The sequence below is a fragment of the Brienomyrus brachyistius genome, chromosome 3, assembly GCF_023856365.1.
Source record: "Brienomyrus brachyistius isolate T26 chromosome 3, BBRACH_0.4, whole genome shotgun sequence".
Lineage (NCBI taxonomy): Eukaryota > Metazoa > Chordata > Actinopteri > Osteoglossiformes > Mormyridae > Brienomyrus > Brienomyrus brachyistius.
Genome location: NC_064535.1, coordinates 27,469,076 through 27,487,205, shown reverse-complemented (window position 1 = coordinate 27,487,205; position 18,130 = coordinate 27,469,076). Strand labels below are relative to the sequence as shown.

The 18,130-nt window shown below is 43.0% G+C and overlaps 1 protein-coding gene across 1 annotated transcript; it reads right to left on the bottom strand.

The window, feature by feature from the left end:
* Positions 1–3,802: 3,802 nt before the first annotated feature.
* On the bottom strand, positions 3,803–13,040 carry panx2 (pannexin 2). Its single transcript, XM_049007297.1, has 6 exons — positions 12,528–13,040; positions 8,822–9,936; positions 8,256–8,394; positions 7,731–7,928; positions 4,568–7,390; positions 3,803–4,165 (listed from the first exon to the last, which is right to left on the bottom strand). The coding sequence occupies exons 1-5, from the start codon at positions 12,754–12,756 to the stop codon at positions 7,104–7,106; spliced, it is 1,968 nt and encodes a 655-aa protein (XP_048863254.1). The 5' UTR covers positions 12,757–13,040; the 3' UTR covers positions 3,803–4,165; positions 4,568–7,103.
* Between the last annotated feature and the right edge of the window lie 5,090 nt (positions 13,041–18,130).

Sequence of the window (18,130 nt, the reverse complement as noted above, 5' to 3'; positions counted from 1 at the left end):
ACACACACACACACACACACACACACACACACCAACAAAGGTGCAACATTCAGAATTTCAGGTTGTAGATATAGTGCCCCATGATTACTAAATAATATTAACATCTACATAGGTCGTGACTGTCAGGCAAAAACAAGTTACGAACAATTCTCATATACTCCCCCCCCCCCCAACGCCCTCCCGTGACTGCTTTGGTAAATGCAGCAAGCGTACCGGAGCAAACTACGTATAATCACCTGAATCATTCATTAGATCGGGTCATTGGTATTATTGAAGGTGGGGGGTGGGTTAATATTATTTTTAAAATGAACATATGCGCTGATGAAATTATTGTTGTTTGAGGTGATTCTGTAAATTTTCCCAGAAAGCAAAATTTCAGAAAGTGTTCCATCTTTACAATACTCACCCTAATCTTTGTTTGTTTTTTTTCTCTTGTCTCCCTGGATTCACAAGGCAGTGATAAAAGTGTAACACGCTACCTCATATTTAACCAGAAACATCGGTCTACACTAGGGGTCACCAACATGGTGCCCACGGGCACCAGGACGCCCCCAAGGACCACATGAGTCGCCCGCGGACCTGTTCTAAAAATAGCACAACTCACCAGTGAGCAGCGTTTAAAATTTAACTTTATCCTGTTGCTATTCTTCTTTAATCACATTTGCATTTATATAGATTTGAAAAATATATATATTTTTTTAAAAAAGCATTTAAAACATGTTTATTATACATGAAGTTTAGATAAGTTTAGCCCTTCGTATGGCTCAGTACCGTGAAGTTTGGTGACCCCTGGTCTACACAATGCAACGAGACAATGTGAGGAAGAATTCAGTTACAGTTGTTGTTGGTTTTCCTGTGGGAATCATTTCTAAAATGATTTTTGACACCATTACATTTTCAAAATGTCCCTTCGTACAGAACATAACGTTCTTGCCTACTGTAACACGCTGCTGGTCCGATCCTCCTCTGTGCCACGCCCCCTCATTAACCTCGTGTGGAATCCTGCTTCTTTTCAGCTGTTTCCTGGTTTTTCCTGAGTTCCGTGTATTTTAGTCTGCGTTCAAGGCCGTTTCTCTAGGTTTGTCATTGAGATCTCATGGTGTCGTGCTCCCTGCGCGATGTCACCTTTAAATCCCGTATTCCCCAGTCCTACCCCCTTTCTTCCCCTCTCCTGCTTCCCCGTTCCGTGCACCGGCCGCCACCGGTCACGGCTCCTACAACCCATCAACTGACCATTTTAGGTACATTTCGGACTCCTTACTTTTAGTGATTCACTTCATTAATTATTTTAATATTGTTTCGATTGTGTGTTTGCTTAACTGCAGTTTTATAAATGCCCGCAACTGTAGACTTCACTTAAAAATATGAGTTCCTGTGGCGTTCAGTCCGTTAGTCCGCTTGAAGGTATTTTCTCTTTCCCGAGCTTACGCTTGGGCAGGGACGGATTATGGGTTGTGTGGCCCCTGGGCAAAACGTTCGCGAGGGGCACCCTCCTCCCCTCACCACCACCACCACCACAACCACCACAATTCAAGGGCCCTAGGCAGCCAAACGCCCTCCCTATAGGGTCAGGGGCCCTTGTAGGCAGAGGATCAAAGAATGTAGGCCCTCTAAAATAGACAAATGAAAATACATTGTTGATAAGCGTTGCAAATTGTTTTGGGCTAGGGGCCCCACGGGCCCCCTGCACCCCAAGGGCCCCTGGGCAGTGGCCCCTCTGGCCCGGTCCGTAATCCGTCCCTGCACTTGGGTTCTGCTTATGTGGCACTTTTCTCCTGCCACCAAGAACCGAACCATTCCTGCGTTGGCATAGCCCTGCTTACTAGCAGAACTATAATTAATATCGTACATTGCGATGTATCGATGCATTCCCGATAACTCGAAACTTGAAAATTGTTGTAGCTAGGTGGGTCCTTGGGTAGCGTGTGGCCAAAACCATACTCAATGAACAACCAGTGTTGGGGAAGTTACTCAAAAAATTAATCCATTTCAGACAGTTCAGGTCCAGAAAGTACAAATCCAGACCAAGGTTTTGTTTCAACCAATCAGTTGAGCATAAAGAATCACAGTCACAGAGAACTCAGCTGGTTGGTTGAAACAAAACCTCGGCCTGGATTTGTACTTTTTGGACCTGAACTGTCTGTAATGGATTACTTATGTAACTTCCCCAACACTGTGGACAATCTTTACTGAACCAACAACATTGTACACCTCAGATTGCATGCATAAATTATTTTGACTATATAGTGCAACACTGCACACTCTATGTTATCTGCTAAATTAAACATATTTTTTTATTATACCAGCATTGTAGGAAGTAAAAAAAATTAGACTCTTTTTTCATAAAGTCTCAAACTTTCTCAGTAAGTCCCTACTTTCCTCATAGCTAGTAAGGTGAAAAAACTTTTTCCACATCTCAAACACACTAAACTCCATATACACTCCAAACACACTGTATAATTCAGGGGTGTCCAGTCTTATCAGCAAAGGGCCAGTGTGTGTGCAGGTTTTCAGAATAATCCTTAGCTCAGCTGTTCAAACCCAAGTGTGAGGACTCTTCAGCCAATCAGTCCTCTAATTAGTAATCCAATTAGGGAGTTGCAGCGAAAAAACCTACATACACAGCGGCCCATTCTGGACAAGACTGGCCACCTCTGGTCTAATGCATGGATTTTTTAAATATTGCATTTCACAAAGTAAATCAGTGGACCAGTAGAACCATTTCCTTAAAAATGTTTTATTATTCAGTAACAGTGAGGTTTTCCCCCATGTCTAGTGTGATCCCCCTCCTTACTCTGGTTACAATTTGATAACCAAATCAACCATCGCAGGGAGGTAATACTAGGACCATAGTTACTGTTGTGTGCCTACGTGCACTTACACATACACACCTATACAGTTGTGCTACAGTTCATGTTTAAAGTGCCCATAACTGCACAATGTGCTTAAATAGTTCTGGATGATAGCTGGCTGACAACTGACTCACTGCAGACACCACTGTGTCATTTGTGTTGCCAGTATTATCCTTTCCTAACACTCCAATAAGACCACAGCTCTCAGGACATGCAAACGAGATCCATCTAAACAACTTTTGGCACACTGACTATCCTGAAAGGTAAAAATTTACCCTGGACATGAGGCAGTGAACTGTGCAGTGAGAAAACTGAAAGGAAGATAAAAAATTAAAATGAACTCCTGTCACGCTAGAGATCTGGGTCTTGTGCCACTGGCTGGTCATGATCAGTTCGATTGGTCGGGTTGCAGTTCAGTTTCAGCGAATGGGAAATTTCTGATTCCATTTTCAAATTCAATTTAAAGGGCAGATCATGAATTGAGATTATAAGCATAATCCAGTATTGAAGACTGGAATCCTTAAATTCACAAAACTGAAGCTGGAGGTTCACATGAGTTTTAAACAGTAATTCAGATTCACTCATGTAGTCGGCTGGACATGAACATGGAGAGAAAAACTTGGAAAATTAAAGTTTTCAGCCAGGTCAAAAATGCAAATTTTGCATTAGAAGAAAATAGGGAAATATTACTATAACTGAAGAAATTTCATCCAAATATTTGCAGTTCAAGAGATCTCATTCCTCACTGAACTTTACCATAACCACGTTTAGGTGGAACTCAGGTTTTCAGGCACGGGCCGTAATGACAGCTGTATATGGAGACATGGAGACCGTGATGTTTTTGGGAATGCAGCTCACACTGAACAGAATCATGGATCTGTGCTGATTACTAAAAAAAAAAAAAAAAATAAACAAGAAAAATCTCAGTGAAACTCATGCACAAACCTTAAGGTTTTGCATGTGTTCTAAACTGCACAACTTATTTGAAAACAATAACAGATCATACATTATACATATATTAACATGTCGGGAGAACAAGTTTATTAAATAAAATTACAAAAACCAATTGATATTGACGATGAAGCCCAGAGATTTAGTGATGTCACTCTCTGATCGATACGTAAGTCAGAGAGTTATCGCTTAGCCTCTGCTGATTAGTACTGGTCTTGTGTATTTATGACAGAAGCTGAATTGCTGGAAAGAAATTAACCAAAATGCGCCTATTGGAACTATAACCCTTATTCATTAGGTCCTCCATCTGGTCATAGTACAGTCCCCATCCTCTTGGTCTCTCGATGTTTGTGCGTGACGATCTGCAGGAAGAGAAGAAGGGTTCAGGAGGGCAGTCATTAAGTCTCAGTCGTCGTCCTGCACTCACACGTAAGATGCTTGTGCTGCACGTACGTCTGAAGTTAACTACAGTACATTTAACAGTGAGGTCAATGTTATACAGGCTTCAGAATACAGATCTTGTGCTTAAAATTGAAACTTTCCTCCCTCCGCTCCATCCTAGACAAGTTTCTCCGGCTGTTTCTTAGAATCCAAGGTCAACAATATCACCCCCCCTTCAATTATCATCTATTCCTATTTCATTTTTCACATTATGCTTTTTTTTTTTGATGAGTCACGGGCAAACGCCAAAATTATGTCCTCTTCTTTAACGGCTACTCACATCGTTTTTTCAGTTGTCTGTTCTCCAGCTTATCCACACTTACCTACAAGTCATTTGCTTCTGATGGGTTCCGTTCAGGCGACGTGTGCAGTCCTTCTGGTCTCACTCTTTGGGCGACCTCATCTCTGTGATTATCGCTGGTATAGGTGTATGGAGCTGGTGTTGGGGGCAGGGGGTCGCTACGGGATTCTCAAACACATTAGTCTTATTCATAGGTACTACTCCATATAAATATTTGTATTGTTTTATATCTCAGCAGGGTAGGTTGTAGCAAATGCGGTGAGGGCTTTCTTGATTAAATACAGGTTATAGGTGATGGCAAGCTGCCTTCTATCAGAGAGTAAAAGCATTTGATTTCAGAAAGTCTGGATAGTGCTGAATGTGAAAAAGTCAGTGAAGATACTGTAAGCTGGAGGCTTCATGAAGCTGGTTCACATCACTGACTCTGCATCAGGCCCAACACACGGGATTGAGGTGCCACGCTGTGGTCTGGGGGACTGAAATATGGCTGCACATTTCCCGTTAGCCTCAATGTCACCAGCTCGGCTGTAGGACGCTTCCATGTGCTCGTCTCTGTGTGCTTCTCGAGGTTATCCATAGGGTACTAACTGTTAGCCTAATAAGCTTTAGCATGAATGGTCAACACTGACAAATAAGTCGGTCTTCTTGTCACCTCCTCATATGTAGTTTTGACTTCATAAAATGTCTTACAGCTTTAATAAGATCATTAGAACGTTGCATGAATCCTTGGGGCCGGTTTCAACAATTGACCTCTCCGTTCCACTGTAGAAGAAGCACCATAGCAGTTCATAGAATATTTTTACGAAGAACTTACATGTTCAGTTTTCCTAACAGGCTAAGGTTCTTGATGGAAAACAGCAGAGAGAAAAAAATGTAGGGAATGAATAACTGAAAGGTTCAGGCACTTCTCTCCTTGGGTTCAGCAGCCAAACCTGTTTGACTCCTGTAAACGGGTCTTTATGTTCTGGAATTCCGTGTCCATGACATTGGGGTGTCTTGCAGCTGGTCTTTTTCCAGGGTGTGGAGGAGTTCATGCAATTAAACATCAAGAGCTCCAGGTTGAAAAGCAAATTGTCAATGAACTCCAGGGCCACACCTTGTCAATTTCTCTCCAGGTGAAGAATCACCTTTGATATAACAATGTGATTAACTTCCACTCATCTGATAAAAGGTAGTCCAGGTGACATGTTTCAAAGGAAACAAGACTATTTGAGGATTTTTGGGAAGTCATTAATGTAGGCGCAGCAGTCCTAAAAAATATGCCACAAATCCAGACCAATGACTTGCCCAGACTTTCTCATCAAAATCCAAATGGATTTTAGTAATGTTTCCCAGAACATATCCACTTAACACTGTCCTCAGTTTATAACAAATCTAGATCAATGCCTAAATCAATGACAAAATTTCCCTATAGAAATACAGATGGATTTTCCTAGGGCAAATTCAGTTAATACCTATAAAAGTATTATCACAGGACCTTAAACTATGAATTACTCATTAAAAAATAATCTGAAATAATTCTATGAAATAGAAATGTATTGCAGATTTATTAAAGGGGTCTTTAAACCAGAAAGTAAGGCACCTTTCATTATTACACTTGAATTCATTTAATACATCAGAAAATGGTCAAAATATACCATCTTAGGTATAAACTTAATTCAACAGGATATGATTGAAGGACTAGGGCTGGGAAACATTGATTTAAATGTACTAGGTTTTCGATAGTATGTTTAATCTAGAAATAAGTCTTTTAAATTCCATCTTGGATTCTGATTGATTGGTAGCTGTATATCATGGAAGAAAAAGCAGTAGATTGACAATAAAAGTCTATTTCTTAGGACCATGAAGGACCAGAGCTTTAAACACTCTGCCCTGGATGCAAGTAAAACAACTGTCTTCCATGAGTTTCTTGACCTGCTCTTCCCTGTTGTCCTTTGTATCTGTGACCAAGGCTGTCATGAAGGGATTCATAGTCATTAGCTGGTGAGGTCAGTGTTGGTGACCCATGATAAATAATAGGCTTGGTAGCATAGAATTCTTTTTGGTCGTTGTTCCTTTAGTTACGAACGGTAAGGAGCCATCAACACGTATCACTTTGTTTTAACTCTCCTGTACAGGTCATCGCTATGTCAGTCTGGTTCTGGTTAGTATGTTATAGCAGACATAATGTGATTCAGCACCGACACACCACCACAGTGTGCTGTTTTACCTGCCCTTAAATAAAGCTAATTCTCATTCCAGTGACTTGTCATTGGGTGGTGATGGATGGGGCCAAGGTGAGAGAGTAACCATCCGCTCAGTCCTCAACAAAGTCTTTCCATTCTCAGGAAGTGTTGTGCTAACACTGACGTGCGATCATCATGTTGGTCCTTAGGAGAAAGCCTCCCTGTTTATTCCAGAGGGTTTGCTCTGATCCTGAGTCAGTGCAATGTGCAGTCCCTCTCAGTCCCCCTTCCCAGGTGGAGGGCCAATGTGTGGCAGTTGCACTGAGTGGCAGCGGGATCATTTGGGAAGATGTGGTGTGTTGGAGGAGGCAGGCCATAGCTAAGCCTCGCCTCTCAGCACTCGCCAGCAGCAATCAGCTCCCCAGCGGGCCTCTCGGTCAGCCTATCCCTGTGCGCCTGCTCCGACGGCTCCGTCTCCTCGTACAGCGTGCGATGAATGTTGAGGAGAGGGTGGGAGGGGTTTCGGTTGAAGGGTCCCCCCTGATTCTCAGCATCCTCCTGGGATGCCGGGGGGAGGGTCATGGGCAGGCTGCTAGTGGTGCCATTCAGGAAAGAAGAAGTGGAGAGGGTCACCCCTGAGAATGAGGATGGATTTGGTTCAGAGACCGACTCCTTATTATCTGGAAAAAAAGATGAAGAATGAGATAAAAGTATTGCTCTTTAAAATACATATTAAGCATAATATCAAATTTAGGCTTGTCCATCCAGCACAGATCCAAACTAACAGAACTGCTTCACATCTGTTCAGATCTGACCTATACCTACTGATCCTACTGATTCTAGATGAATATTCACCTTCAAAAGGAGCATAATATATATAACATAATAATATATTTTTGTCTATAAAGCAAAACAAAGGGTCTTGGTGAGTCACTGGATTCCAAGCAACCTGCCAGTGATTCATCAACTCCATCAAACGACAAAAGCATTTGCATTATCTGAAGCAGCAATTGGAGCTACCTGTGATTGAGGAGGGCACGTGTACTATGGTGTGCGTGCCCTCGAGGAACACCGTGTCCAGACTGCTGTCCGGGGGTGTAGGTTCTGCAAGAGCCACCACAGCCTTGGGCTTGCGGATGGTCAGCATGTAGGGCTGGACGTCCAAGGAAAAATTGCCCTTGTGTTTCTTCTCCGTGCCAACCCCACTCAGATCTCCAGCTGCCAGACAGTTATATGTTAGACAGCAACACTGGAAATCCAGAAACATACACGTCTACCAAACTTCTGTGTACTTCAAAAAATACATATGTCAAAGGTGACACGATTCTTGGATAATTAAATGAGGAGGAATGTGACATTGTGATGAAGCTTCATTTATGCATGAAGGTCCACTTGTCTGAGATGGACTGGCATCCGATTATAGGCATCCCCTGCCATGTGGACAGTGCTTTCTAGAGTCCAGGCTCACTGAGACTCTGTACTGAATAAACGGTATGGAACTTGGATTGATCGACGTAGAGGACCGCCATAGCCAGTTGCCCATACTTTTGGAGGTCAAGGGGTGCTGTGTGCTCTTGGAGTCCATCAGGGGGGCAATGAAGGTGTCAGCGACTGTTTTGCGACGCAGCGGCTTGGGCTTGTCAGGCTTGGTGCTGTTCTCCAGCCGGGTCAGGGCCAGAGGTTCCTGCATGTAAAGGATGACAGTGAAATATTGAAGGAAGACTTGGTGTCACCTAGAAGAATGAACAAGGATCCCTGGGCAAGGGTTTGGGGCTAGGTCAGCCTGTCTATTAAAGCTAAATGCATGATATCCTGGCCGGAGTGTTCCCTGCGCATTTCTGATCGGAAAGTAACTTACTGTTACTATTTGTTTTTCTCCGAAGGTATTTAAAAAAAAAAAAGTAAGTATATAATGAGAAAAAAGTGTAGTCCACTTAAAGAAAATTAGGTTTTAAAACTTACTTCTTTTCCGGTGTATAAATTATACGTGGTATATTATGACTAAGCTGTCCCATAATTCACTTCTCCATGTTATTCTTTTGATTATTGCACTCAAAGTTGCATTGACATATTCACAACCTAATAACCGGAAATTAATCAACAGTTCATACCTTGAAAGACTGAGGTAAAGGGTTAGAGGTAGGGATCCACTTAATCTTTTTTCGAGGTCGCTTGATGACGAGCGGTTCCCCACCCAACTCTCCGATACCCAGGACAGATGGGTCAAGGTTGGGGTCTATGGTCTGGATGCCTGAGTCCCGCACTGTGGGCGTGGCATCATGATTGGATTGTGCCAAGGCAGCGAGGAGCTGCCGCACCACGTTATCGTACATTAAGTCGCTTTCATTGGTGATGAAGTCCAGCCGGTTGAGGGACTTAATGTGGTCGCGGTTCTCGTCGCAAAACATCGCCAGGATGTTGATGTCGCAGAACTGCGACTTCTGCCAGCGGCGGCGTGTCTTGATGCCCACCTTGTGCAGCTTGTCAAAAACGAAGTTGGACTTGCGCACTACGAACAGGTGGAGCAGGTTGACCAAGATAATGAGGTTCATGAAGCAGAGCAGGCCGATATCCACGGCTGCCATGATCCGCTGTAGCTGCACAGATGGCAGCTTGCAGTTGACACTCACTCGCAGGTCGGAGGTGCTGCTTGAGTCTGGAGGCTCTCCCAGGGCACAGGTGAACTCATTCTGCCGCTGCCGGGCGTAGTAGATGCTCAGGTAGGTGATGGGGATGGAGCTCAGGCAGATGATTGCCAGATGTCGGGCCAGATAGAGCTTGGCTAAAAAATTGCTCTGGCCACGTCGTTCCAAGTACTTCTCAAAGAGGTTCTGCTCAGGGCTCTTCTCCTTCTCCGCGTTTTCGATGATCTCCCGCCGCTCACGCTCTGTAATTCCCGGCCCCTTGGACTGGATCTGCTTCTCGATCTTTGGAGCCCGACCCTCAGCTGCCCGGTGGTAACAGTTGTCGATCTCTTGCAGCAGGAAGTTGAGTTCGGAGGTAAGCCGTGTGGAGCCCAAAAACTCCCAGCCCAGGGCGGGGATGTACATGATGCCCGCAAAGGCCAGCAAGGCATAGGGCAGGAACTTGTGCTCAAACAGGGATGGCCGAAGGGTCGTCTCCACCCCAGGGATGGCGTCTCGCAGCTCTGTCCAGCAGTAGCCACGTGCATACAGAGCCTGGTCACGTGTGAAGTTGCTTGGAGTATAGCAATATATGGACTCTTCTGAAGATATAGGGTAGAGTATAATGATCATATGATTAGTTACCATATGATTACCATGATTAAATTAGCCAATCACATTATTCATAAGTCTTTACAGTTCACTTAATTAACAGAGTAGGAAACAAATTTTATTTAAAAACAAAATACTTGGTTAATGTGAGTCAAACTAGAAGTCGAATGCAGACAAGAGTCGGATGAGTCGAATGCAGACATGAGTCGGATGAGTTGAATGCAGACATGAGTCAGATGAATCGAATGCAAACATGAGTCGGATGAGTTGAATGCAGACATGAGTCGGATAAGTCGAATGCAGACATGAATCGAATCAGTGAAATGCCGAAATGAGTCGGATGAGTTGAATGCAGACATGAGTCAGATGAATCGAATGCAGACATGAGTTGGATGAGTCGAATGCAGACATGAATCGGATGAGTGAAATGCCGAAATGAGTCGGATGAGTTGAATGCAGACATGAGTCAGATGAATCGAATGCAGATATGAGTCGGATGAGTCGAATGCAGACAAAAGTCGGATGAGTTGAATGCAGACATGAGTCGGATGAGTTGAATGCAGACATGAGTTGGATGAGTTGAATGCAGACATGAGTCGGATGAGTCGAATGCCGACATGCCCGGTCTGCATTCCTTGAATTTTGCCTTTCCCACAGTAAGCTATATACAACAAGCCTTTAGCTTTGGCTCCTGCTTTTGACAAATCACCATTTTCTCACGCTAATGGGGAAATTTCTTTACCAAAGTCTCTCCTGTGCATCGACTCAAGTAAACGCTTTTTGAGCATGTTATTTGCATTGTATGATACAAAGGCACCTTGCAGAAATACTTCTTCATTGAAGAAATGAAGAAATACTAATGTCTTCATAAGACACATGATCCAGTGTCTCAATGACCTTCAAATGCCTTTGTGCCCTTCAAAATAAATCTAATTCAAAGTGCAAATGTAAGCCTTTATATCTGGATAAGTGGGATTTGGTAAACTGATAAATGGGATTCTTTTAACTGCATACAAAATGGCTGGTGTTCCTGGTGGGGATGCAGGCTGCCTGTGACGCCTGCCTGCGGTTGGGATAATGCAGCCCCTGGCACCGCAGAAAGTCAAGTGCACAGTCAAAGCCGGCTGCCTGGTGCAGTTATGCAGACGGCCTGACTCAGCAGTGAGCCCAAAACCGCCCCTCCCTTTTTAAACCTGCAGAGCGTAATCTCCTCACTGATCTCAGACACACAGGATCAGCACTGTGTTCTTGCATCAGGATCATAAAATACTTGTGTCACCTGGGCACTGCTCTGTCAATTCGTATATCAGGCTATATCACAGACAGACAGAGGGCTTTTCTGAAAGCATATCAATTATTATCAAACTGTCCGCAAAGTAAAACTGCAAGATGTTAACAGCTAATTTGACACACTCTTCATACTATTCTCTGTTTGATGCCCCCAGTAATTTTCACTTGGTTCTGCTATGTAATTCAAGGGGCAACTGTCAGGCTCTGTCTCTATAATTTCACTTCCATTACAGGACACACTTCATTGTTTGATTTATATCCATCTGAGTTACTATTAATGTTTGAGCTTCGCAAATGATAAAGGCTGGTGTATATGGATTATTATACGGCTATTTTCACAGAACTTTTGAGCAACACATTGGAGGACCGGTTCAGCAAGTAGGTGAATCGTATTTATTATTTGAGCAGCCAGCTTGTGTGGGTTTTTCTAAGGCCTGCTACAGCATAATGTAATGCAATAGGCTAAATAAGCGCCCCCTGCAGGCAAATGAATATGAATCTCATGGAATTGCTTCCCGACTATTAGCATAATGGTGTAATCAGTGTAAAAATACTAATAAATGTACAGTATCTATAGTATTCAACGTTTACTGTAAGGGATACATGTAATACGTCACTACGCTAATATGTATCACTGTTCCCTTTTTCTGCTACTCGTAATAAGTGGTTCATTTTATCAACAAAATCTGAAGTATATAAATAATATATTATAAATATTTAACTAAGACTGTAATGCTGAAAATTATGTTACATTATTACTGCTAAGTGAACATGATTATCATTATTATTAAAAACCTGTTATTTTTGACATTGTGGGGACCATTTTTCAGGTCCCCACAAAGATCTGTGAATGCAGTCAAAAAATTAAAAGATGTGCATTTTGCTTGGTTACTTATGGTTAAGGTTAGGGCTGGGGGGAGGTTAAGGTTGTCATGTTGGGTTAGAGTTGTCCCCATAAAAATGAAAGGAGAGTCCCCGCAAAGATATAGATAAATAATCTGTGAATATGCGTGTGCACGTGTGTGTGTGTGTATGTGTATATTTTTCCAACACACAGTAATATACAGTTAGGAGGACTGGTATCTCAGTCTGTGATTTGGTGTGTGAATGAATGTCACTGTCTAATACACTGTGCTTCCTGGAACAGGCCTTGGATTCACTGCAGCCCTGTACTGTATAAGCAATCATGAAACATGTAACATCTGCAGTGAAAGTCGGTGATGAGCATCATGTCTGCACACGGCTCTCTGAATACATACTCAGCATAACAGCCCAAAGCAGCCTCACTGACCTGCAAAGTTGCGTGTGAAGACTAGGGTGACTAGGAGGATGGGGATGATGACGGTGCCGATGGTGACCACACGGTCGAAGGGCAGCTCCAGTTTCAGCTGGACCATAAGGCCAGCCAAGGCCCCGCCCTTCTCATCCTGAGTGGACCCGGGCAAAATGAGCTCCTTTAGCTTCTCTCCAGCGAGCAAAGCCGTGGCCATATCTAAGTTCTGCTCAAAGATGTTCTGCATCCGGGTCTGGGGAATCCGCCTCCTCTCCTTCTGCGTGTGCACCACTGGCCAGCTGCTGCCGTTGGATGAACTGTGATTGCCTGCTTTGTCTGTCCGTCACCCCGGGTGCTGATAGCATTCAGTGCTTTTCTAGAAGATCTGTTGTGTTTGTTTGAGTGTGCGTGTATCTTACGGCGAGCAGTGATGTCAGTTTACAGGGGTGTGCTTGGAGCTCCTGGTCCAAAGTGCCATTCCTGTCAAGATAAAAAACTGTAGAAAGACTCAGACTGACGGAGGATGAACATGCAAACTGCATACACACAGTTGACACTGTAGTCAAACTTGGAAGTTTGAAGCCAAAAGGATATGCATGATATACATTTCTTATTTACAAATGTGTGGATCTTAAAGTGTAATCCAAGAATAATGTAGTCTAGTCAAAGTTACATAACTCTATGAACCTCAATGTGCACGCAGACATAAAACTGGCACAGTTGTGTTGTTCAGAGTCCATTCTTTAGCTAATTATGCTTATGACTTCCTAAAAAAACCTGAAACCAGACAGTCAGGTGATCAAAGTTTGGCCAGTTGACACTGTCGCTACCTAAGAGTAGCATAACTGTAGCAACAGAAATCACTGGCTAATATTTAGCAAAAAAACAGCACATTTTAGTTCCTTTTGTTGCTTACCTCCGAAGCAAATTCAACATTAAAGTGAATTCTATACTGATAAAAGTAATGCCAGTTTGGAATAACCAGTGTATATTGCTTTTAAAACGCATTAACAGTTGCTTCAGACTTCAAGTGGCTTTACTAGCATAAGAACTGGCTAGATAACCAACCCTTGGAAGACGTACCGTGGGATCCCAAGTGAATCAATCATTTGTAGTCTTTTCCCTCTGTGAGCCTTTAGTGTAGTCAGTTTGAAATTTGTTCTAGGAAGTGATCGAATGACAGCATTTTAGCTACTGCAGCAAATCAACAATACTTTCGGGAAAGCACTTCTGTACGAGTGTCACTCCCAGACCAGGGCCACAAGAAGAAGAACGGGAAAGAAGCGAGACTGAAGGTGGCCTCACTGTGCCTCTCTGTGCCGAGGTCATAGGTGACTGGCTGTGACTACAGGCATATAGGCAGGTCATGTAGTTTACAAGTCAGGCAGTGTTGAAGTGCCACAGCCATATCTCACTGCAATGCTTCTCTCCTACGGTGTTGACAGAAGCAGGTGTGACCCTGTTCTGCCAGCCTTTTGAGCTGTACTTCAGCAAACAAAGAACACGGTTACTTAAAGGATCTTTAGAGAATGAAGTCTCAGAATGATCTTGGGAGTCTGCAAATCCCCAATGTGTCACCATCTTAATTCTTTCGGCTAAGGCTTACAGCTGCCCTTTTGCTACTTCGTGGCATGTCTAACACCCCTTTCAGTTCCTCCCGTTTGCCTCCTGCCCTTCAGCTGCCCGATCTGCTGTTGGATCCAGCTGCATTCATCCACCCCTCAATGGACCTGTGTCCTTTTTCCCATTCCATCGACTCCTGCAATTACAGGCGGAACCCTAAACTCGGAGAGGCCGGTGGTGCACGAGGACTCTCTGAAAGAGAGGAGCAACCTGTGAGCAGCTGGCTGCAGCTGTGGAGACACGTGTTGCAAAGCTTATCTAAAAACTGCAGAGCAGCTACCCGCCACTGTCTGCATGTACTGCTAATAGGAAGCTGCAGGGAGGTTTGGAACCTCCCTCTGGATCTGTCACCTTACATGACTTTCCCATCTGCTGCCTCTCCCACAGGTCACAAAGTGGTGGAGCATATCATGCCCATCCTTCCCTTTATTTAACAAGAAATGGCTCCACTGGGTTTTAAAATTGACATGAACAGGACCTAAGTACCAGTATCACCTTGCAGGATATCCCCACACCGCATCTCACCACCATGATGATGTCATTATCTTGAATCAGCTCATTAGAGGAAATGGAAAAAAATTGACACGCATGCACGCTCCTTGACGCTTAACAAACCAAAAGACTGTATATTCAGGGTGGTCATTGCTGTAGAAGTCGATAATATGATTATCTTATAATCTGTATTAACATGCACCTTCTCCGCTAGAATTTTGTGAATGTTCTTTGCTGCTTGAGCAGAATCCTCTTTCCTCAACTCCGTAAATGCTAGTTTAATGATTAACAGCTAATTAATGTAGATCAGGACGTTTAGAAACAGAAGGGGAGACCGTTCCATAGAAGCATAGATCATTTTTTGGTTCTGCAGTACGGTAGATCATTTCCTGTTCGATAGGCTTGCAAGCCTGACAAGGTCAATAGTCTTTCCTGCAGAATATGTATCTGCATACACCCCATAGAGGCTCACAGCTATGAAATGACTCACAGACAAACCGATTTTAATGCTGGACATTTAATGAGCATCTCTTTAGTTACATCACTAGGTTTTAGACTTGACTTATAAATGCTAGTCTCCTCGGTCACATCACTGTTTAGACACAAATAGCCTAGACGCCGTTAGACGACCATCTTGTTAACATTAGAACCCAACTTCTTAAAGATTATTCTGGGACAACTTACACATCTGTTAGTGCTACGGTTCTCAAATATGAGTCTGGAGATTTAACTGTCCTAAAAATGATTCCCTGTTTTCTTGCATCCCAAACTTTTCATTTGGATATAAAGGTATTGTCTGGACTTAATATTTTAGTTCCTGATCCATTTATGAATGAAATCCCTCTGTAGAACAACCTGCCTCTGTTTAAAAAAAAATTTCAGTACCACTATCAACCGTATCACTTTAAACCTCAAATATTAAACTAACAGTAATAAAAACCCTTCTGGAAATAGAGATGCCCAATGCTGGACCAAAACACTTCATGCGAGTCCCTAGAAAAAAATGATGTCATTCACAGATTAATCTGTAAACACTATAATATTTATGTGGTCTAGCGATTAGGAACAAACTTCACTTCAGTTAGCAAAACCGCATCATATGCTTTCATATGCTGTCTGGTTTTGGGCGTTTGGGGATTTTGGCGGCTATAAGATCTGGTGGCCAGGGGGATTAACTCGCACCAGGACCCTCAGCTATCAAACGTGAAACAGAAACATACTTACTAACACGCTTGCACTTTACACATGCGTCAGTTTACGTAACCGGCTTCCACATAAAATAGATTACATGTATGAATACTCAATCAAGCATTACAAAAAAACAGATTATGCATACTTCATTATGGTTAGAAAATAGGTGATATTCAACAATCTACGTACCCATTATGCGTACATAATCCACTGTAATAATGCACATTATATACTGTATATACAATATGTACCATTACACGATACACAGAATATTTAGCTCAATGCAATTAACGGGACGATTATCATGGTGCATGTGCGACAAAACGTCTTGCACACTGAGTTGCTTCTCTAAATCAAAACCGGATGCCAGGATGAGGATGCATGTAAGACATGCAAATATAAGGACACTGAAGGAGGAAAGGGTCCCGACAGTCTTTCACGTCTTAGGTGCTCTACAGCTCTGTCAAAACTTCTATCCTTCAACCGGTACCAGGCAGGGAAACCATAACTCGCTACTTAAGCAATCAAATGCCGAATCTGTCCTTTTTAAGCTACACACGGTAAAATCGATCCGCTTAAGTCGTCGAAAAAATCAAGAGATTAAATTTCATGAACTCACCCGCGGTCCTCGGCGCTGGAAGAGTTAAGCTGCAGTGCGGGCGAGCAGCTACGGCGTGTATCCGGCACCGGTCTCTACCCCACCTCTTGCCTTTTCTCTGCTTCTCCACTGAAAATCAACGATGAGAGGATGTGCAAGGATCCTCGCGTCGTTCTATGCTTCTCGCTGTGAAACCCATTCAGTAAATCCAAAACATAACAGCTCACGTGCATTATAATATTCATATAGTCATAAAACGTATAGTCAAAAAAATGTTGTACGGTGCAATCGCTTGACTGAATGCTTGAAATAGATCATTTAACATCCTTGTTTACGCAAATTGTTTTATACTGACACCTTTGTATATTCTTTCATAGTATATTGGGTCTCAGAACAGGGAAGGGAAGAGCAGCCTGTAGAAGGAACGCAAGGATGGGAGCTGTCCAGCATTTCAGCAGGTGAGGACTAGACGCACAGATGGGCATCGGCTCTTTGTTACCGGTTCATGAAGCTGCGGCATGATTTTACAACCAAATCGAATGACAACACGGAACTGAGAGAGTGGACTCCATGCAGGCGTTTTTGAGACCCCCATCGGGAACAAAGCAAGAAAGCATTTGCAAAACGTCTTCCATTTTCCTCTTTCGTCCCCTCCCAGCCTTAAAGATCTCTGACATCCTGTTGATCCCCGCTTATCTCCTGCGCGCATCTCAAAGTGTTTGTTGTGTCTAACGTCCGATTGTATTTTAGCTGTACTGTATACTTATTTTCTGCCTGTACTATACATTTGCTTCTAGTGCGTGAATGCTCTAGCATATTGTCATATTGTTTTTTTTTTTTTGTGATTCCGTGTAGGATATCTAGAGATGAATACTATAATGTATAAGGAATAAAACTAAATTACAAAAACACTATTCCCCGTTCTAAAAATCTATTAATATAAATTATTTATTTAAATCGGAAACTGGTACGAAGTGAGTTCATAATACTGCTGAAAATGCATTCCCTATAATTTATTTGTTCCTACGTGAAAAAAAATGATTGCACTGTGCACCATTTTGTACGACTCTAATATTAAAAATATTAATATTTTCACATTTACCAAACAGAGAGAAAATTGTTACTACCAGGAGCAGAAGATGTGTGTTATTATATATTATTAAGAGGTTTTTATTATCATCATGAGGGACCGATTTTTTTTTTACCACAATTATAAATCACTATTCGAAATGGCCTCTTGGCCTGCCCCCCCACCCCCGAAAGGGCTATGAAAACCCGGCTGTGCGCAGACAGTCCCCACATACCGGTTCGCACCGGTCTGGGAACCACTGCCCACAACCGCAGCCAAATGGGGTATGCGTTACTGTGATGGCGCAGTTTGGGGGTCGCCCCAAACGGTCGGCCCACAACCAAATGTCAAGAACAATTACAGCCTTCATATTTTACATATAAATATATGCCAAACTTTTGCTTGACGTCATGCTTGGTTTTGAAGTTTCATTCTTATAGGAAGAGCTCAGGGATTAATATTTATTATAATACTGGAACACAGGGAAAATGCTGCAAAACGATTTCGGTCACTTTGTTTGTAAATGTGTTCGGGGCGGGGTGGGGGGATTGTAGAAGCCAGTCCTACAGTAGGTTGCAGATCTTATTCAAAGAGGACCCGCCTTGTTTGAAGTTTCTCAGGTATGTGTGCCTGCATGCATGCGTGCAT